General features: G+C 41.1%; 1 protein-coding gene across 3 annotated transcripts in view; it reads left to right on the forward strand.

Annotated features, from left to right (window-relative positions):
* wdr11 (WD repeat domain 11) overlaps window positions 1-20,038 on the forward strand; it is a 120,405-nt gene extending 100,367 nt beyond the window's left edge. For all 3 annotated transcript variants that reach the window (XM_041209852.1, XM_041209853.1, XM_041209854.1), the window contains 3 exons: window positions 10,694-10,839; window positions 12,146-12,225; window positions 19,244-20,038. In XM_041209852.1, the coding sequence (XP_041065786.1) occupies window positions 10,694-10,839; window positions 12,146-12,225; window positions 19,244-19,401 (384 nt within the window). In that variant the 3' untranslated portion in view covers window positions 19,402-20,038. The remainder of the gene's footprint in view (window positions 1-10,693; window positions 10,840-12,145; window positions 12,226-19,243) is intronic.
* Window positions 20,039-22,489: the final 2,451 nt, after the last annotated feature.

Raw genomic sequence — 22,489 nt, forward strand, 5'->3', positions numbered from 1 at the left:
GCCTTTGGCTGTTTTGCCATTCATCTTAAATCTCTGGTTCTCGACTCTTCCGCCAATGGGAACAGTTTCCCACTATCTGCTCTGTCCAGACACCTCATGATTTTGAACACCTCTATCAAATCTCCTCTCAACCTTCTCTAAGGAGAACTGCCTCAGCTTCACCTATCTATCCATGTAATTGAAGTCCCTCATCCCTAGAGCCATGCTTGTAAATCTTTTCTGTCCCCTGATGCGTTAACTTTCTTCCTAAATTGTGGTGCCCAGAATTAGACACACTTCTCCAGTTGAGGTTGAACCAGTGTTTTATAAAGTTTCACCATACCATCCTTGCTTTTGTACTCTATGCCTCCATTTATAAAGCCCAGGATCCCGTATGCCTTATTAAGTGCTTTCTTAACCCGCCCCGCCACCTTCACTGAACTGTGCACAGATGCCTCTAGGTCTCTCTGTTCCTGCAGCCGATTTAGAATTGGACCCTTTATTTTATGTTGCTTCCCCTGGTTCTTCCTACCAAAGCGCATCACTTTGCTCCTCCTTGCTGATGATAAGCTGCTCTGTCTGTCTACTTCCACCTTTGAACTAAAGGAAGTTCCTATACTCTCCTACTGCTTTTCGAACATTTAAGATTTAGAACCAGTAATTTCTTCCATTTTAGTGTCAGCAAAACTGAAGCCATATTTTTTGGTCCTTTCCAATGCCTTGATCTTGACTTGGACCTACCTCCCCAGATGCCATCTCAAGCTGAGTCACAAGTTGCAGATCCTTGGCATTCAACTCAACCTTAAGCTCAGCTTTCTTCTTCACATCTGCTTCTTGATTAAGTCTGTTTTCTTCCACCTCAATAGCGGCACCCACCTCCGCATTAGCTTCTCTGCCAAAACCCTAGACAATGCCTTCATCACCTTTTAAAGCTTTAATTTTCCAAAATTCCCTGGATTTGGGGAAGGTGCCATTAGATCGGAAAATTGCAAAGGGAGGCAACAAGGGGAAATAGGTTAAGTGAGTGGGAAAAGATCTCACAAATGGAATATAACGTGGGAAAACTTGAAATTGTCGATTTTCGCAGGAAGTATGAAAAAGAAGCATATTATCTACATGGTGAGAAATTGCAGGGCTCTGAGGTATAGAGGGATCTGGGTGTCCAAGTGCATGAATCATAAAAGACTAGTATGAAGGTATAGCAAGTATTTAGGAAAGCTGATAGAACGTTATCATTTATTGCAAGGGGAATTGAATATTAAAGTAAATGGGTTATGCTTCAATTGCACAGGACACTGGTGAGACCATATCTGGAGCACTGTGTACAGTATTGGTGTCCTTATTTAAGGAAGGATGTAAATGCATTAGAAGCAGTTCAGAGAAGGTATGCAAAACTATACCAGGAATAGGCAGGTTGTCTTATGAAGAAAGATTGGACAGGCTAGGCTTGTATCCGCTGGAGTTTAGAAGAGTAAGAGGTGACTTGATTGAAACACAAGATCCTGAGGGGTCTTGACAGGGTGGATGCGGAGAGGATGTTTCCTCTTGTGGGACAATGTAGAACAGGGGTCACTGTTAAAAAAAATAAAGGGTCGCTTATTTAAGACAGAAATGAGAAGGAATTTTTTCTTTGAGGGTGGTGAGTCTTTGGAACTCCATTCCTCAAAAGGCAATGGAAGCAGTGTTGTTGAATGTTTTCAAGGCAGAGGTAGATAGACTCTTGATAAACAACGGAGTAAAAGGTTACTAGGGATAGGTAGAAGGTTACAGTCAGATCAGCCATGATCTTATTGAATAGCGGAGCAGACTCAAAAGGCCGAGTGGCCTATCCCTACTCCAAGTCTGTATGTTGGAAGCTTGTCTTTGCTTGCATGTTCTATCCAGTGAACCAACCCCAATACCTATCTAGCTTTAAATTATCCAAAATCCCAAAACCTGAATCCTCATCTATATGAAGTCCTGCGCTCCTATCAACCACAAACCCTTTTGGCTCCCTGTACCCTAGTTAACAGAAAAGTTCTTCTCCTTGCTCTCATGTCCATGCCCCATCCTGTGTTAGTTATGTCCACATTTTCTTCATGCACAAGTTCTCTAATCTTTTCTTTTTCATATGCTGACATAATTATGTCTTTCTATTTTTTTCTCTTTTTCATTCGGATATTAGAAGCGCTCATTTCATAGATATGATTCCATTCCATTCCATTCCTTAAGTGCTCTGCTCGAAGGCAGGCCTTGGCTTGTCTGCTGATGCTTCGTTCTGAGCCGTTTTTGTTGGCAGTTTTTTTTGTCCATGGTGGTTTACCATTGCCTTCCACTCTCGGGGGCAGAGCGAGGAAGCAGGTACCAAGTCTACCTCAGCCAGAACGGGAATCAAACCCGCACTGTTGGCATTATTCTGAACAGCACGCTAGCCATCTAGTTAACTAAGCTAATCGGCCCCCACGGGATATGATTGTATATTTTTAATTTAAATAGTTCTATTAATGATTTTCAGTGTCCTGTTGGCCACGTGTCACTGACAGTCCAACACAAAATCTGTAATAGAAACAAACAGAAAATTATCGGAAACTCAGTGGGTCAGGCTGCATCGCTGGAGAGAGAAACCAAGTTAACATTCAGATTGCTGACCTTTTGTTAGAAGCTCTGTTTCTCTCTCCACAGGTGCTTTCAGACCTGCTGAGTATTTCCAGCATTTTCAGATTTCCAACATCTGCAGTATTTTGCTTATGGTCAAGTCTCCCTTTTATCTTGTTACTTTAACAAACCAGATGTTTCTAATGAATGAGAACATTTCTGCTGAAATCAGTCTGGTACTTATTTCAATTACAAGTTCTAATCAGAATCCAGCGATCAAGCAACTGAATAAATGACGCTCTGTTAATCACAGTTTTATTTACTCTTTTAATTCAGGCAGTGTTTGTTGCCAACAGGTGCACACGTAGTTCTAGTGTTTTACTCCATTACATCATTGTGAGAGACAGAGTAAGCAGTGGCCAGAAATAAGGCGATTTTTACTCAGCTTATTTAGGGAAACGAAAATCGGGATACTGGAATGCTCCTCCTCTCTTTATCCTATTTGTGGAGAAGCCTCTGCCTCTCTCCACCCTTGGGGCCCACCTTCAATGCTGTCCATCCCAGAGTGAAGCTCACCTGAGAGCCTCAAACCAGCCTGTTGACAGAGGCTGGGCGAAGGTAGCACCGCAAACACACCCCCAGCCACAGTGAGCTCCGGATGAGGCTGCTCACCTCGGCGCTTTTTCAAAAAAAATTCTCATTTGGGATAACTTAATGACTGAGGCTGAGTTTGGGTCCCGCCTCCACTTCCTGCCCATTGGATCCCTGCACCAGCCCCTCCTCAGGCCTGCTCATTGGTCAACGTGCCTGTTAATCAAACCACTTCCCTAGCATTTTGTCCTTTGTCAATAAAAGATTTCTGGCGGGCTGGCTGCAGCAGATTGATGTCATTGGATTTCTGAGCATACTTGGATGGGTATCATTGGCTATCTTGCATGGCTATCTTGTGTTGGTAGGCGACAAAGTGTTTAATTAATTCAGAGCATGTTTTGTACAGCAAAATGTAACAGTACTGCAAAACTTGATACTCAAGACAATCAGAAATGCCAATCTTCAAATATTCATCCAGTTAAGGTGGAATGTCTACTTTTTCATTTTGACACTTATGTCAGGACTAGTAGAAAAGTTATTATTGCTTTAAATGTATGTTAAACAAAATTGTAAACTGATTAACACTGTTTTGGTCAGTTAGACTAGAGAAGTGCTAAATGTGCTAACTAATGGAGATGATAGCTTGTATTTTAGAAAGGGAGGAAAATCTAATGCTGAACTTGTCATATGAAAAGCAGTAACAGATGTTGCATACTTAGCACTATTTTATTTTTAGTTGTAAGGAACATATCTTTTAATTTCTGTTGGACTGTTGTAAAGAACATATCTTTTTATTTTCTGTTGAACTGTGGATTAAAATTACAATGACTGCAGGTTGAAAGACATGTCCACTGGAACAGGATGAGAGATATATACAATTTTGCAGCCCCGGAATAGAGTGTGTCATGAAAGACAAGATGGTGCTGGAAAAGAGCCCTGGACCAATGGAGCTGCCTGGCAACAATGTTTTAATTGGCTCCTGACCAGGTCTTGTGTGAGAGCAATGCAGCAGAATAGCTCCTAGCCTGAAAGGAAAAAGACCTAAAACCTTTCTCTCCTGTGTGTGGAAGATTCCAGCAATTCCACAATAATAGCCAATAATGGCCTTTTCTCCTCAGATCTCTATAACCTGCTCTCTCTCTGAAAACCCATGTCAAGAGGCAGAGAGGAAAATCACTGTTAGGTACAGTGAAAGGCAAGTGCTCAACCAGTGAACTAAATACCAAAAGTGTTGGAAGACCACCTTGTCATCAAAAAGAACTGAAAGGAATTTGGAAGACATTGATCAAAATCAACCCATTGAATCCTGTACTCTAGACTTGGTGCTATTGAACTGTTTTATCCCACCCTTAAGACACACAAAAACATGGACATTATGTGTCTTGTATGTGTGTGCGTATAGGAATTTAAGAAGGGGTGGAGTTTAGGTTATAGAATTAGAAATTAGCAGTTCATATTTCTTTCTTTTGCCACTGGTTAACGAAAGTTTGTTCAATAAATAATTATTTACTTATTAAGTTTACAAACCTGGTGCTTGTATTCTATTAACCCAAATTAAACAGTTAGGTAGAATTGGGACAATCTGGTGGTTTGGTCAAACTTTTTACATTTGTCGTGGCTCAGGGAACAGCGGGGCTTGATATAACAGCACACTATCCCCAGTGAGTCATGATAAAGTTTGGGGGCTTGGATCCGGGATATTTTGGAACAAAAGATCATGACGATTTGGGTGTAGATTTAGTAACTAATAAAAGCTAAAAGGAAACACCAGGTTTGTAAATCAAAAATAAGATGGCACTGGAAACTGCTAAGTGGTAGAAATGTCCTTGACGATTTTACAATGGATCCTAAAACTCTGGTTAATCGAATTGGCAAGTAAATTAAGAGTAGGATTGCCTACTAAAGCTAGGAGGGCAGAGATAATCAGAGAGATGGCACAGCATTTGAAGTTGGAAGGAATACCCGAGAGACCAAGTTCTCAAGGGATGGTTCATTGGAATGGGTTCAAATTCAGTTGCAAATAAAAAATTGGAACGAGACGCAGCAAAAAAAGAAAGAGCAGAGAAAGAAAAAAAGAGAGAGAGCATTCCAAAGGGAACAGGTAGAAAAGGAAAGAGAAAGAACATTTCAAATGGAGTTAGAAATGGAAGTGAGAAAAAGAGAGAGAATTCCAGCTTAAAATGCTGACGGTTTTAAAAAAAAGAGATATCAGGTGAGGCAGGATTTCCAGATCAGAACCCAGTGGGGAGATGTTTAAATTTGTACAAGCTCTTCCAAAATTTGAGGAAAGGGATGTTGAAGCATTCTTTAGTTCATTTGAGAAGATAGCTAAACAGATGAATTGGCCAAAGGAAAACTGGACATTGCCCATGCAGAGCAAATTGACAGGCAGAGCACAGCAAATTTATGCTTCACTGTCAGAGGAGGTTTCCAGGGATTATGATATGGTGAAAAAGGCCTTTTTGGGGTGCATATAGACAAACGTTTCGAAATTTAAGGGAACAGCCTGGGCAAACTTGCATTGAATTTGAAAGGATTAAGCAAAGTAGTTCTGACAGGTGGATACGAGCATTAGGAGTTGAAACTACCTATGACGTTCTCAGAGAGACCATTCTCTTGGAAGAGTTTAAAAACTCGCTATGTTCTGTAATAAGAATCCATGTTGAAGACCAAAGGATTGCTAGACAGGCAGCAGTAATGACTGACGATTATGAGCTGATCCATAAAACTAAACTTTTTTTTTCATCACCCTCATAAATTTGAAAAGGATAGAAAGTGGGAGAGTGAAAGGAAGGCAAGTAGCCAGGGGTAAAGAATGGATAGCTGGGAGTACCTTGAGACCTCCTCTCCAGATCAGGAAGGAAGGTACTGAGGGTGGAGGTGAAACTCGAAAGCCTGAATGTTTCCATTGTAATAAAGTGGGACACAATCATTCAGAAAGCTGGAAGTTACAAGGGAAGCCCAATAGGCTTAATGGAATTCATAAGAGAGAGTCCGAAAAGGGAACTCAAAAAGAAAATGCCATGGATCAAATTGTAGCTTTAACTACAAACAAGGGACTAGGAGTAATCACTGCTGTGAACGCAGGTGAAGTGAATAAGGTAGATGAGAGATGTAAACGGTTTTTGTCTAAAGGAAAGATAACTCCTTTTTCATCAAATAATGCAACTAAACCCATAACTATATTAAGGGACACAGGAACTACTCAAACTCTTTTGCTGGAGAAGGACCTAGTTTCCCCTCCAGAGAGTTCAATGAAAGCTAAAGTATTGGTAAACGGGATAAGTGGAGAGTATATCCCGGTTCCATTGTACAAAGTGCAATTGGAGTGTGATTTGTTGTCTGGATCGGTGGTTGTAAGAGTGGTTAAGAAATTACCCATGAATGGAGTTGATTTAGTCCTGGGGAATGATTTGGCAGGAGTGAAGGTTATAGCTTCGTCCATAATTACGGAAAGTCAGAGGTTAAAGAAATGGAGCAGTTACAAGAACAAGTTTTAGGTATTTTTCCATTGTGTGTGGTGACCAGAACAATAGCTAAACAAAGTCCATCACCAGAGGTCAAAGTAATGCCACGAGCAGATGTTAGAGTAGCCAAAACTTTATTTAAGGATGTGGATAATTCAAAGGAATTGTTTGGCATGTCTTCATTAATTGAGGCTCAGAAAGCAGATCCAGAGTTAAACAATGTCAGATCACACTTAAGCAGAGGCTGAAGGAGTTCCAGAGTGCTATTACATTAAAACGGAATCCTGATGAGGGAGTAGAAACACCCTCACAGACTTGTGGATGACGAATGGGTGGTTGTTCATCAGATAATGGTACCGCCCAAATATTGTAAGGAGTTATTGCGTGTAGCACATGAAATCCCTATGGCAGGACATGTAGGAATATGGAATATTTGATAAACAGGTATTTACCTGGCCAAGATTTCAGAAGGGCATAGTGAAATTTTGTAAAATGTTTCATACATGTATGGTAGTAGGTAAACCTCATTATGTAATCAAACCAGCACCTTTAATACCCATACCAGTTTTGAAGAACCATTCAGCCAGGTATTAGTAGATTGTGTAGGACCATTACGCAAAATAAAAGCATGACATCTGTATATCCTTACAATGTTGGATATGACAACCCAATTTCCAGAAGCTATTCCTTTAAGGACAATTACAGCTAAGGTGGTAGTGGAAAAGTTAACTTAGTTTTTCACTCATTATGGCCTACCAGTTGAAATACAATCTGACCAAGGTTCTACTTCATGTCTAAAATTTTCCAGAGACTTACTAATCAAGTCGTAGCTGAAGTACATAACTGTGTGGTTTATTTGGACGATATTGTAATATATAATAACACATGGGAAGAACATGTGTAAAGCAATTAGAGGACCTGTTTAAGCAATTGCAGTTGGCTGGCTTAGTTATATATCTGGCCAAAAGTGAATTTGCAAAAGCAAGGGTAACTTACCTAGGTCACATTGTAGTACAAGGGCCAAGAACAGCAAAAGTGAATGCTCTAATAGGATTCCCGATTCCTAAAACTAAACACGAAATTGAGGTTTTTGGGAATGTGTGTTTTATAGGAAGTTTGTGCCTAACTTCACAATAGATGTACCTCTCACCAATTTGTTAAGAAAACAGGCAAAAGTGGTATGGCCAGCAGAATGCCAAGCATACTTTGAAAAGCTGAAGGCAATCTTAATAAATGAACCAGTGTTGGCCGCCCCTGACTTCACTAAACCTTTTAAAATAGCAATTGATGCTAGCGATTTGGGGTAGGTAGAGTCCTATTACAAGATGATCAATTAGGGATAAAGAAGCTGGTGGGGTACATTTCCAAGAAACTAACTCAATATCAGAGGAAGTACTCTACAGTAGAAAAAATAACTCTAGCATTGTTGTTGTCTTTTCAACGTTTTGAAGCCTATGTCTGACACGATAACAAAGAAACACTAATCTACACTGACCATAATCTGCTGACATTCATTGATAAGTTTAAAACTTGAAATGTGGGACTGTTTAGATGGAGTCTGTTGTTTCAACCATTCAGTGTAAAAATTGTTCACATTACCAGTAAAGATAATGTGATTGCGGATGCATTTTCCTGAGTGTAAAATACTAAAATAAGTTAATGGGGTAAGAAATGATGAAGATTGTGTAAGGGGGAGGAAGGATGAATGAAAGTAAGTCTCGTGTTTTGTTGTCCATGTGTCACATACCTGGTGATGAAGCACATTTTTGAAATGGCGTTTCATCTCTTTTAAGGGCAGAGGCATGTAAGGAACATGTCTTTTAATTTCTGTTGGGCTATTGGAAAGAACATATCTTTTTATTTTCTGTTGGACTGTGGATTAAAATTACAATGACTGCAAGTTGAAAGACATGTCCACTGGAACAGGATGAGAGATATATGCAGCCCTGGAACAGAGTGTGCCTTGAAAGATGGGATGGTGCCGGAAAGGAGTCCTGCACCAAGAGAGCTGCCTGACCATAACGTTTTAATTGGCTCTTGACCAGGTCTTGTGTGAGAGCAGAATAGTTCCTAGCCTGAAAGGAAAAAGACCTAAAATCTTTCTCTCCTGTATGGAAGATTCCAGCAATTCCACAATAATAGCTAGCTGGTTTTTTCTCCTCCTATCTCTATAGCCTGCACTCTCTGAAAATCCATGTCAAGAGGCAGAGGGGAAAATCACTGTTAGAGACATTGAAAGGCAAGTGCACAACCAGTGAACTAAATACTGAAAATGCTGGAAGATCACCTTATGTCATCAACAAGAACTGAAAGAAAGTTGGAAGACATTGATCAAAATCAACCCGTCGAATCCTGTACTTGGAATTGGTGCTACTGGACTGTTTTATCCCACCCTTAAAATCCATGTTTTTGTGTGTCGTATGTATCTTGTACGTGTGTACGTACAGGAATTTAAGAAGGGATAGAGTTTAGGTTATAGAGTTAGAAATTAGCTGTTCATATTTTTTTTGCCACTGGTTAATGACAGTTTTTTCAATAAACAGCTATTTCCTTATTAAGTTTACAAACCTGGTGCTCGTATTCTGTTAACCTAAATTAAACAGTTTGGCAGAATTAGGGCAATCTGGTGGTTTGGTCAAACTTTTCACATTTCTCGCGGCTCAGGAAACAGTGGGGCTTCATATTACTCCCCAGTGAGTCATGACATAATGTACTTCACATATTACCATATGAACTTGTTCATATGAAATCCCCTTTCTCCACTATTTTAATCAGTTTTCAAATAAATGGGTTGGCACTTTTGAATTCATAATGAAAGTGTTAAGCATTTGTATCCTAATGTTTGAGGAGTCAGATTTCCAGGCACAATTATTAATAGGTGCATGTGAGAATTTATGGCCGACTTTTGCAAATTGCAGGTACTGATTTATTCATAACAAGGGAATAAGAGTTTCATTTTCATCTGCCAATATTTCATATCTCAGTAAATTGTGATACGTAAAAGTTTATAGACATTCATGTAAGTGCCCTTTTACCTTCTCGATATGGGAAAGATTGAAGCTATTGTCTCCAGTCCCCCATACAAACTGTCACCTAGCTATGGACTCCATCCCGCGCCCCAGCAACTGGCTCAGGCTGAGACTGACTATCATATTTGACCCAAAGATGAACTTCAGCCACATATCCATGACATTACTAAGACAACCCTCATAACATCGCCCAACACTGCCCCTGCCTCAGTTCATCTACTGCTGAAACCCTCAATCCTATCCTTGTTACCTCTAGACAACTATTCCAACACACTCCTGGCTGGCCTCCCATGTTGTTGTTCTTCTCAATGTGGCATCCTTGCTTATTGGAGGATCGCCAAATCACAGCTTTGTGCCATGATTTTACTATGAGGCGGGGCAAAGAGGCAGCCCCAAGTCAGCCTCAGCCAGAACAGGGATCAAATCCCGCCCTGTTGGTTTTATTCTGAAATAAGCGCTAGCCTTCTCGCCATCTGAGCTAACTGTCTCCCTACTCTGTACCCTGCCACTCTCACATTATGTTCTCTTTAATCTTCAGGTCATCCAAAAGTCTGCTGCTCGTGTCCTTACACACCGAGTCCTGTTCACCCATTACCTCTGTGCTTACTATTATACATTGACTTCCAGTCCAGCAATGAGATTTTAAATTTCTCATCTTTCTTTTCAATTTCCTTCATGGCCTCTTCCCTCCCTCTCTCTCTAGTCTCCTCCAGCCCCATAACCCCCAGATATCTGCTTTCATCTAATTCTGGACATTTGAGCATTCCCGAGTTTAATTGACCCACTATTGGTTGCTGTGGCTTCCGCTGCCTGGGCCCTATCTGGAATTCCCTCCCTCAACCTCTTCTTAGCCAAGCTTTTAACTATCAGCCCTAGTATCTCCTTAGGTGGCTGTGTGTGAAATTTTGCGTTATAATGCTCCTGCGAAGCGCCTTAGAATGTTTTATTGCATTAAAGGCACTATGTAAATACAAGTTGTTGAATGTACTGTGACTCATCTTGTCATGTTAATCAGATGTAGGTATATTTATCTTTTTTATTTCTTTAATAAAGGTGCGTCTAAACACAGAGGAGTGTGCAGAAGTACTGAAACGCTGGGTAGATCATCTTTGTTCATCTCAGGTAAACCAGAAGTCAAAGGCTATCCTAGTCCTCCTTTCATTGGGCTGCTTTAGCAAAGTTGCAGAAATGCTACACAGGTAAGAAATGTGTCTTCTATCAAAACAAGTGTGTGTGTGTGTATTTACATAGAATACTAGTTGACCTGGGAGTATTGCTCATGGACAAGATGGTTGGGCTTATGGTATCAGAATTGAAAGAATACATTCAGGCAAATGTAATAGTTATTGTGAAGAGCATTTAGATTCAGATTTGCTTCTTTTAAATATGATGAATACTATAATCTACTTGGTGCAGAGAAGATTAAGAGCAGGTTTGGTAGAGTTTTCAAAGAGTTGAAATGTTTTGATAGAGTAAAAAGACAAAACATGTCTCCAGCAGCAGAAGTATTAGTAACCAGAGGACACGGATTAAAATAATTAGCTAAAGAACCAAAAGTGATGTGCTAAAACATTTTTTAGAGCATTGAATTGTTATAACCTGGAATGCACTGCCTGAAAGATAGTGGAAGCAGATTTGATAAGTTTCTAAAGGGAATTGGATAAATACTTGAAGAAACAATTTCTGTATTATGGGGAAAGAACAGAAGAGTGAAACTAATTGGAAAGCTCCTTCCAAGAGCTGACACAGGTGTGTTGAGCCAAATAGCTGTCTTCTGTGCTGTATCATTCGATTATTCTATTGTTAAACGCAACAAATATTTTAATTATTAAATATAACTAAATTATGGAATTTAATGAGTCAGTTAAATGTACTAAATAACGTACTGAGTAATCTAATTCTAAGATCTAGTGAGTAACTTACAGAATGCTAAGATTTTAGTTGCATTACTGTTGTGTTCTGCTGTTGGAACTTAATTCAAAAATAATAACTAAAACTGATGTATTTGATGCTGCTAATGGCCGTGATTAGTAGTGCTTCTGTGACTTTTCCTGTGCAAGTTTCTCCTGAGGCACTAGAAGGGCCCAAGCTGTGCTTTTTGCTTGGCTGGCAGGGAGTAAGCTTAGAATGGAAAGCAGTAATAAAGCAGCTGATGGTGAAAAGAAAGTATGTAAAGTGGGCTGAGAGAGCAATGACATTAAATGCGCCGATGTCACAAAAGCAAGCACTGGGAACCAGGCAACTTGTGCATGCGCACACAATGATTGTAAAAGAACACTCATTAATGAGCTCCCAAGTAAAAGTAGAAGCAACCTGAAGATTCTGACAGAGATTAAATTTTGCACGCTGAGAAGGAGCACCTAGATGTTTGGAATTATGATTTTCTAAAATTGATTTTTAAATTCTAATTCTTCACACTTTTATGATATTCCAGTGTTTTTTTGTTTGTAAAGCAGTGGTTACATGTTAATATTTCTGGTAAATATATTTTTATTTATATTTCAGCATGCGATATTTTGACAGAGCTGCACTGTTCTTGGAAGCTTGTCTCAGCTATGGGGTTATTGAAGTAAATGAAAATACAAATATCCTTTTTGATTTAAATAATACAAAAATGAATATTTTTCTGATCCTTATTATCAAAGTCGCAAGCTGAGGAAGATTATTCATTCCATTTTAACTTGGATCACCAAGAGAGTGTGTGCATCCTGTCAATAACAGTGTCCAAATGTTTTACATTATTCCAAGATTTTTTGCCTAGACTATCCTGTTCATCACTCTTTCACCTATTTTAACTTATGCCCCCGACCATTAATTTGAAACAATATATACCTTTTTGTAACATATACTATTTAAATAGGCCTCTGTCAAGATGACTCCTTGCAGGACTGGTGTCTCCATTTTCTCCAATTTTTTTAATAGAGTGTTACAAATTAAGATCTACTGTAGATCCATTCTTCAATTCATTAGCTGGATTCATTTCGTGTCCCTTGGTTTCATAAGCAATCTAAGCATTTTACTTAATAGGAGGACTCGTGCTGCCATAGATCTACTTGTATGATTGCATAACCTGACCCAAATATTTGTGGATTTCACATGTGTCCTTCGATCTCTCTGGAGGTTGACCAAGTGAGCAATCATTTCATGATTGAACTGAGCATAAAATTTATTCTTTAAAAGAAAGGTTAATTTTGTATTCATCCAGTACACAATGGAGTTGGGGCAAGTGGAACATCTTTCTACTTTGCACCCGTATCAAATGCAGCATAGATTCTGTGCAGGGAAAGGAATCAATTCCGCTCCAGTGGTTTACCTAACCTCTTTCACCAATTGGCCTATGCACATGAGTTAAGTTTTGACTGTGAATTATTTGTTACATTTTTCTGTTCTTACAGATTTTTAAAATTTGTGTTAAACTAATATTGACTTTTGTTGGAACTAATTGAATATTTCCCCCCCCCCCAAAAAAACCATGCTGGAACACAATTGGTTAATTTCAAGTGGAGTTTAATTTGTTCAGCTCTTAACTTAGGTTTATGCTAGTGCAAAGATTTAACCTCAGCCTTGGTGAACATCCCTCCACTGTAGCATGTTGCCATTTTTCCAGAACAACAATCATTGTGACAAAACAAAAACAGAATTACCTGGAAAAACTCAGCAGGTCTGGCAGCATCGGCGGAGAAGAAAAGAGTTGACGTTTCGAGTCCTCATGACCCTTCGACAGAACTGTTCTGTCGAAGGGTCATGAGGACTCGAAACGTCAACTCTTTTCTTCTCCGCCGATGCTGCCAGACCTGTTGAGTTTTTCCAGGTAATTCTGTTTTTGTTTTGGATTTCCAGCATCCGCAGTTTTTTTGTTTTTAATCATTGTGACATCTCTCAAAGTATAAATGCCCAATTTGCACCAAGTCATAAGCAGGTCTGTGTTATGGGCTCAACTCATACGAGGATCAGAGATTCGCCTGTCCAGGCTAGTTTTATTTCAGATCCTAGCTGCTGGCTTTCATCTCATCTCATTTATCTAGACTGTGTTCATACCATAGTTCCAGAATGATTTGAACATAATTGCTTCACTCTACCCCTGACAATATACTTCGGTTGTCTTTTAAGACTAAAAGGCCTTTTAAAAGCTGCATTTCCTCACATCTTTTTTGAGGCATAGTGGAAGATAAGTCAAAGTGTTAAAATATTTCTTCCAAAAAGAATGTTCAATATCCAAGTGCTGACAGTGGAGGTCAGTTTTGGAAATTAGTGGTTTGTGCTCTTGCCTGCTGACATCCATTCCATCCACTCCTTTTCACTGTTGATAGAGTTGTGAGGATCTCTGCAACATCACAGGTTTGCAGATTATTTTAATTCTAAAGCACATGAATATGAATACAGTATACAAAATAAGGTAAATGAGCTTGTGGCGCAGATTGAAATTGGCAGGTATGATGTGGTGGGCATCACGGAGACATGGCTGCAAAGGGATCAGAACCGGGAGCTAAATATCCAAGGATATACATCCTATCGAAAAGATAAGCAGGTTGGCAGAGGGGGTGGGGTTGCTTTGTTAGTAAGAAATGAAATTAAATTGATAGCAAGAAATGATGTAGGGTCAGATGATGTCGAATCTGTGTGGGTAGAGTTGAGGAACCGCAAAGGTAAAAAAAAACCATAATGGGAGTTATGTACAGGCCTCCGAACAGTAGTCAGGATGTGGGGCACAAGATACCAGGAGATAGAAAAGGTGTGTAAGAAAGGCAAGGTTACAGTGATCATGGGGGATTCAATATGCAGGTAGACTGGGAAAATCAGGTGGGTAGTGGTTCCCAAGAAAAGGAATTTGTGGTATGTCTACGAGATGGCTTTTTGGAGCAGCTTGTGATGGAGCCCACTAGGGAACAGGCAATTCTAGATTTAGTGATGTGTAATGAGGCAGATTTGATAAGGGAGCTTAAGGTGAAGGAACCCTTAGGAGGTAGTGACGATAATATGATAGAATTTACCCTGCAATTTGAGAGGAAAAAGCTGGAATCAGATGTAAAGGTATTACAATTAAATGAAGGCAACTACAGAGGCATGAGGGAGGAGCAGGCCAGAATTGACTGGGAGATGAGCCTAGCAGGAAAGACAGTGGAACATCAATGGCAGGAGTTTCTGGGAGTAATTTGGGAGACACAGCAAAAATTCATCTCTAGGAAGAAGAAGCATACTAAAGGGAGGACGAGGCAACCATGGCTGACAAGGGAAGTCAGGGACAGCATAAAAGCTAAAGAGAAAACATACAATGCAGCAAAGCGCAGTGGGAAACCAGGGGATTGGGAAGCCTACAAAGACCCAACAGAGGACAACTAAAAAAGAAATCAGGAGGGAGAAGATTAAATATGAGGGTAAACTAGCTAGTAATATAAAATAAGATTGCAAGAGTTGTTTTAGTTTTATAAAGGGTAAGAGAGAGGCAAAAGTGGACATTGGGCCACTGGAAAATGATGCTGAAGAAGTAGTAGTGGGGAACAAAGAAATGGCGGAGGAACTGAATAGATACTTTGCGTCAGTCTTCACAGTGGAAAATACGAGTGACATCCCCAAAGTTCAAGAGAGTCAGGGGGGCAGAGGTGAGTATGGTGGCCATTATCAAGGAGAAGGTGCTAGGAAAACTGAAAGGTCTGAAGGTGGATAAGTCACCTGGGCCAGATGGATTACACCCTAGAGTTCTGAAGGAGATAGCCACTAACACCTCCACTATCTCTTCAGCTATCTTTCAGGAATCACTGGAGTCAGGGAGGGTCCCAGAAGACTGGGAAATCGCTAATGTAACCCCCCTGTTTAAGAAGGGAGTGAGGCAAAAGATGGGAAATTACAGGCCGATTAGCCTGACCTCGGTCATTGGTAAGGTTTTAGAGTCCGTTATTAAGGATGAGATTTCAGAATACTTGGAAGTGCATGGTAAAATCGGGAAAGTCAGCATGGTTTCATCAAGGGGAGGTCATGCCTGACAAATCTGTTAGAATTCTTTGAGGAGGTAACGAGTAGGTTAGACAAAGGAGAGCCAATGGATGTTATCTACTTGGCCTTCCAGAAGGCCTTTGACAAGGTGCCGCACAGGAGGCTGCTCAGTAAGATAACCCATGGTGTTAGAGGCAAGGTACTAGCATGGATAGAAGATTGGCTGTCTGGCATGAGGCAGAGAGTGGGGATAAAGGGGTCCTTCTCAGGATGGCGGCCGGTGACTAGTGGAGTTCCGCAGGGGTCAGTGTTGGGACCACAACTTTTCACTTTATACACTAATGATCTAGATGAGGGCATCCTGGCTAAGTTTGCAGATGTTACAAAGATAGATGGAGGGACAGATGGAATACAACGTGGGGAAGTGTGAGGTAGGAAGAATAGAGGCATAGACTATTTTCTAAATGGGGAGAGAAGTCAGAAATCTGGAGTGCAAAGGGACTTGGGAGTCCTAGTCCAGGATTCTCTTAAGGTTAACTTGCAGGTTGACACAGTAGTAAAGAAGGCAAATGCAACGTTGGCATTTATTTCGAGAGGGCTAGAATATAAAAGCAGGGATGTGCTGCTGAGGCTTTGTAAGGCTCTGGTCAGACCACATTTAGAATATTGTGAGCAATTTTGGGCCCTGTATCTCAGGAAGGATGTGCTGGCCCTGGAGAGGGTCCAGAGGAGGTCCACGAGAATGATCCCAGGAATGAAAGGCTTAACATATGAGGAACGTTTGAGGACTCTGGGTCTATACTCAATGGAGTTTAGAAGGATTGATTGAAAGATTCTGATTGAAATTTCCAGAATACTGAAAGGCCTGGATAGAGTGGACATGGGGAAGATGTTTCCATTAGTAGGAGAGACTAGGACCTGAGGGCACAGCCTCAGAGTAAAGGGAAGACCTTTTAGAACAGAGATGAGGAGAAACTTCTTTAGCCAGAGAGTGGTGAACCTATGGAATTCATTGCCACAGAAGGCTGTGGAGGCCAGGTCATTGAGTGTATTTAAGACGGAGATAGATAGGTTCTTGATTGGTAAGGGGATCAAAGGTTACAGGGAGAAGGCGGGAGAATGGGGTTGAGAAACTTATCAGCCATGATTGAATGGCGGAGCAGACTCGATGGGCCGAATGGTCTAATTTCTGCTCTTATGTCTTATGGTCTTATGAATGCCCTAATTCCACAGATATTAATGGTTTTACTATATTGTTGAAAAAGTTGCATGTTTATTAATATACTGTTCCAGATTATTATAATGCTCAAAGATAAATATGGATAGTGATAACAATATTTTCAGGGTCTCAGGCCCATTATCACTATTCATGTGGGATTAATCTACATGCAGAATAATTGCCCAGTTTGCACCAAACCATAAGCAGGAACTTCAGGCAGAAGTGCCAAGAGGAGGATCCATCCCTGCCTCCTACAGGGGGTCCCAGGCATCACAGATGCCAGTCCTCAGCCAGTTCAATTCATTCCACGTGATATCAAGAAATTGCTGAAGGCACTGGATACTGTGTGCCCCTAGCCAAACTGTTGCAGTACAGCTACAACACAGGCATCTACCCAGCAATGTGGAAAATTGCCCAGGTATGTCCTGTACATAAAAAGCAAGACAAATCCAATATGGCCAGTTACTGCCCCATCAGTCTACTTTCCATCATCAGTAAAGTGATGGAAGTGGTCATCAGCAGTGCTATCAAACAGCGCTTGCTTCGCAATAACCAGTACACTGACGTTCAGCTTGGGTTCTGCCAGGACCACTCAACTCCTGACCTCATTACAGCCTTGGTTCGAACATAGACGAAAGAGGTGAACCCAAGAGGTGAGGTGAGAGTGACTGCCCTAGACATGAAGGCAGCATTTGTGTGGCATCAGGGAGCCCTAGCAAAACTGGGATCAGTGGCAATCAGGGAAAATGCTCCACTGGCTGGAGCCATACCTAGCACAAAGGAAGATGGTTGTGGTTGGAGATCAGTCACCTCGGTTCTAGGACATCACAGCAGCAGTTCCTCAGGGTAGTGCCCTAGGCCCAACCATCTTCAGCTGCTTTATCAATGACCTTCCTTCCATCATAAGATAAAAAATGGGGATGTTTGCTGCTGATTGTGCAATGTTCCGCACCATTTGCAACTCCTCAATATGAAGCAGTCTATGTCCAAATGCAGCAAGACCTGTACAACATTCAGCTTGGGCTGACAATTGGAAAGTAACATTCACACCACACAAGTGCCAGACCCATTTCCAACAAGAGAGAATCTAACCATCGCCCCTTGACGTTCAATGGCATTACCATCACTGAATCCCCCACTATCAACAGCCTGATGCTTACCATTGACCAGAACCTAAACTGGACTAGCTATATAAATACTGTGGCTACAAGAGCAGGTCAGAGGCTATGAATCCAGTGGCGAGTAACTCACCTCCTAACTCCCCAAAGCCTGTCCACCATCTACAATGCACAAGAGTGTGATGGAAAACTCTGCTTGCCTGGATGAGTGTAGTTCCAACAAGTTTGACACCACCCAGGAGAAAGCAGCCCGCTTGATTGGCACCCCTTCCACAAACATTCATTCCCTCTACCACCGACGCACAGTAGCAGCAGTGTGTACCATCTACAAGATGCACTGCAGAAATTCACCAAGGCTCCTTAGGCAGCACCTTCTAAACCCATGACCACTACCATCTAGGCAAAAGGCAACAGATGCACGGGAACACCACCACCTAGAAGTTCCCCTCCAAGCCACATGCCATTCTGACTTTGAACTATATTCCTGTTCCTTCACTGTTGCTGGGTCAAAATCCTGGAACTCCTTCCCTAACAGCACTGTGGGTGCACATGGGGACTGCAGTGGTTCAAGAAAGCAGCTCACCACCACTTTCTCAAGGGCAATTAGGGATGGGTAATAAATGTTGGCCTAGCCAAGATGCCCACATCCCCTAAATGAATTTTTAAAAAAACATGTGCCCTAAATCTGGAAAATATTGTAAATTTATGCTGCTACATAAAAGTGAGTTTTGAACTTTTCACTTTCTGGTGGAAGACCTTTTTTTTTGTGACAATCATTAGAGCTTGAAATCTTGTACCATAAGTGACTATTCAGGAAGAGCATAAAAGGAAGTAAGGGAAAGGCAAGAAATTGGGATTAAATGGCTCGAGTTGAAGATCTGGTACAGGTCCAGTGGGCCTCCTGCTGTGCTGTAAATTCTATGATTCTATAAAATGAAAAGTAGCAAACCGTTAACAACTGTTAAACTGGAAAAAAGGTTCTGTAGTAACGTGTTTGGACAGTTGCCCAAAGTACAGCACACTGTAACATAAAACAGATTACTATGTGTGAATTGAGTACTTTGTTACCAATTCCTAAAATGCAGCATTGAATGCCACAACATGGTTTATCTTTATATAATTCTGCTTAGTAACGTAAAAGAAAAGCATAGAATAAGTTCAGAATTATTTTTGGATGATTATGGTGTTGATTTAATTGCGTCAATAGAAAATGCATTCTAACCATAATTATGTTCAAAATTTTATTTTAATGGTATGTCTGATGAATCATGCTAAAAAGTCTTACACAATAGTGTGTGATTGTACTTGAAGTCATTTTCCTTAATAAGATTTCACAGAAATTTTGCAATGCTGTATATGCAGATTATGCAAGGTACTTAAAGATGCTGAATTTACAGGAAGGGGCAATTCTCTTTGCCACAAAAGCAGGTGATGCAGGAGCTGAACTGCTTAAAGACCTGCAGCAGAGCAAAGAAGATAAACCTGTTTCATGACTTGTAAATGTTAACTGTTGAAATTATAGTGGCCCTCCACAGTTTCAAAGGTTAATTGAACCAGTTGGTGACTAAAGTATAGCACTTTGAATGTTGTGTTGCAGTCTCCAGTTGTGCAGTCTGAATAAAATACATTCCAATTGTTACGCCACAGTGAAAATCAGCAAAAAAAAACTTGTATGATATTATTTCACTGTAACGCTTTCTGGTATGTCTAGACTTTTGATACAGTGCAGATCTTCCTTCTTTTCTGTATAACTCCCACATTAATGAAATATGTGGATAAAGCCCCTCTATTATATAACCTTGGCTGTAATATTTTTTAAGCAAAAACTTCAGACAAGGAAAATTGTCTATACGGTTGTCTCTGACAGGATTTATTTTAAAAGCTAAAAAGACTTTTATTTCTGTAATTAGGCAAGATGTGGACATACTCTGTGATTAGAAAATGTTTTTTGGGTATAATTGCACTTAAGCCTCCTTACTGTTTAGTGATGCACAAGTAATTGTGTTTGTTGCCTGAAAAACTAGATTTATTCAAATATGTAATGTGTATAAATGATTTATAAAATGAGGTACAAAACATTACAGTCACACTTTGTATATAATTCAATGTATTAAAGACATAAAACAGAAATACAGTGCGAAAGTTGCACTTTCAGCACCAGGTGGGCACACAAGCACATGGTGGCAGCACCAGAGATGCATCAAACGGGGAAATGAAGGAGGATGAAATGGTCAGAAATGACAAGAGCACACTAAAACAGGGTAATGTAGGTGACTTTGACCAGGGCGATCTCCTGAACATGGAATTCATCTTGCCTTAAGATAAGATGGGGAAGGGAGGAGGGGAATACTAAGAAGTTAAATTAACATGTTGGCTGTTGGCACCCAGTATTGCACTCACAATGTAATAAAATATTTTCAGGCTGAAATGATGGATGAAGGCACTGGATACTGCAAAGGCTATGGACCCTCACAATATTCCAGCAATAGTACTGAAGACCTGTGCTCTAGAACTTGCTGTGCCCCTAGCCAAGCTGTTCCAGTACAGCTACAACACTGGCATCTACCCGGCAATGTGGAAAATTGCCCAGGTATGTCCTGTACACAAAAAACAGGAAAAACCCAACCCAGCCAATTACTCTCCATCAGTAAAGTGATGGAGGGGGTCATCAACAGTGCTAGAAAGCAGCACTTGCTTAGCAATCACCTGCTCACTGACACTCAGTTTGGGTTCTGCCAGGGCCAGTCGGCTCCTGACCTCATTACAGCCTTGGTTCAAACATGGACAAAAGAGCTGAACCCAAGAGGTGAGGTGAGAGTGACTGCCCTTGATGTCAAGGCAACATTTTGATCGAGTGTGGCATCAAGGAGCCCGAGCAAAATTGGGGTCAGTGGAAATCAGGGAAAACTCTCTGCTGGTTGGAGTCATACCTAGCACAGAGGAAGATGGTTGTGGTTGTTGGAGGTCAAGCATCTCTGTTTCAGGAGATCAGGGTAGTGTCCTAGGCCCAACCATCATCATTAATGACCATCTTTCCATCATAATGTCAGAAGTGGGTATGTTTTCTGTATATTGCACAACGTACAGCGCCATCCATGACTCTTCAGGTACTGAAGCAGTCCATGTCCAAATGCAGCAAGACCTGGACAATATCCAGGTTTGGGCTGACAAGTGGCAGGTAACGGTGCCACACAAGAGTCGGGCAATGACCATCTCCAACAAGAGAGAATCTAACCATCACCCCTTGTCATTCAATGGTATTACTGTTGCTGAATCCCCCACTATCAGTATCCTGGAGCTACCATTGACCAGAAACTAAACTGGACTAGCCATATAAATACGGTGGCCACAAGAGCAGGTCAGAGGCTATGAATCCTGTGGCGAGTGACTCACCTCCTGACTCCCCAAACCCTGTCCACCATCTACAAGGCACAAGTCAGGAGTGTGATGGAATATTCTCCACTTGCCTGTATAAGTGCAGCTCCAACAATACTCAAGGAGCTAGACACCATCCAGGACAAAACAGTCAGCTTAATTGGCACCCCATCCACTCCCTCCACTACTGACACACACTGGCAGTGGAATGGACCATCTACAAGATGCTCTGTAGGAATTCGCCAACTGTCCTTTAGACAGCACCTTCTAAGCCCATGATGCTAACACCTAGAAAGACAAGGGCAGCGGATACATGGGGACACCATCTGGAAGTTCCCCTCCAAGCCACTCACCATCCTGACTTGGAAATATCTCACCGTTCCTTCACTGTTGCTGGGTCAAAATCCTGGAGCTCCTTCCCTAACAGCACTGGGTGTACCTACACAACATGGACTGCAGTGATTCAAGAAGGCATGTCACCGCCGCCACCTCGAGGGCAATTAGGGATGGTCAATAAATGCCACCCTAGATGTCCACATCCCATGAGTGAATAAAAATATTATCTGGGTTCATCTATATCTGTGCATAAACTGTCCAGTCCTATGTTACACATGATGTATATTATAAATCAAAAATGATTTAACATTTTCCTTTTATCGCTGTAGTCAGTTATTTCGACAAACAGGAAAGCCATGGACACCTGTCCTTTTCAGATGAAACTGTACAAACTCTCCCTTGTGCAATTCTAGTCCTCCACATGCATTCCCCGGTGCCCAAATCAATTTTTTTATGGTGGGGATGAAGAGTTTTGACTTGTATAGCGCCCTTCATAACCTTGAGCATCAAAACCATTTGCACAGCCAGTAAATTCCTTTTTATAGTTAATGTTGCAATGCAGGTAAGCGTGGTAGCCAAATTGCACACAATAAGATCCCAGAAACAGCAATGTTGACGAATGATCAGGCAACCTCTTTTTTAGTGTGGATTGAGGGATAAATGTTGGCCAGAACAGCAGAAAAATTAGAAGTGTCATGCGATCTTTTATGTCCACCCGAGAGGGCAGACAGGACCTCGTTTTAAAATCTAATCCAAAAGATGGCCCCTCCAATGGTGCAGCTGCCTTCAGTACTGCACTAAACCTATTGTGTAAGTGCTATGATTGAGCTAAGGCTGACACGTACCTGTCCTAAGTTGCAACTACTGTAC

This window comes from Carcharodon carcharias, chromosome 17, assembly GCF_017639515.1.
Source record: "Carcharodon carcharias isolate sCarCar2 chromosome 17, sCarCar2.pri, whole genome shotgun sequence".
NCBI classification, from domain to species: Eukaryota; Metazoa; Chordata; class Chondrichthyes; order Lamniformes; family Lamnidae; genus Carcharodon; species Carcharodon carcharias.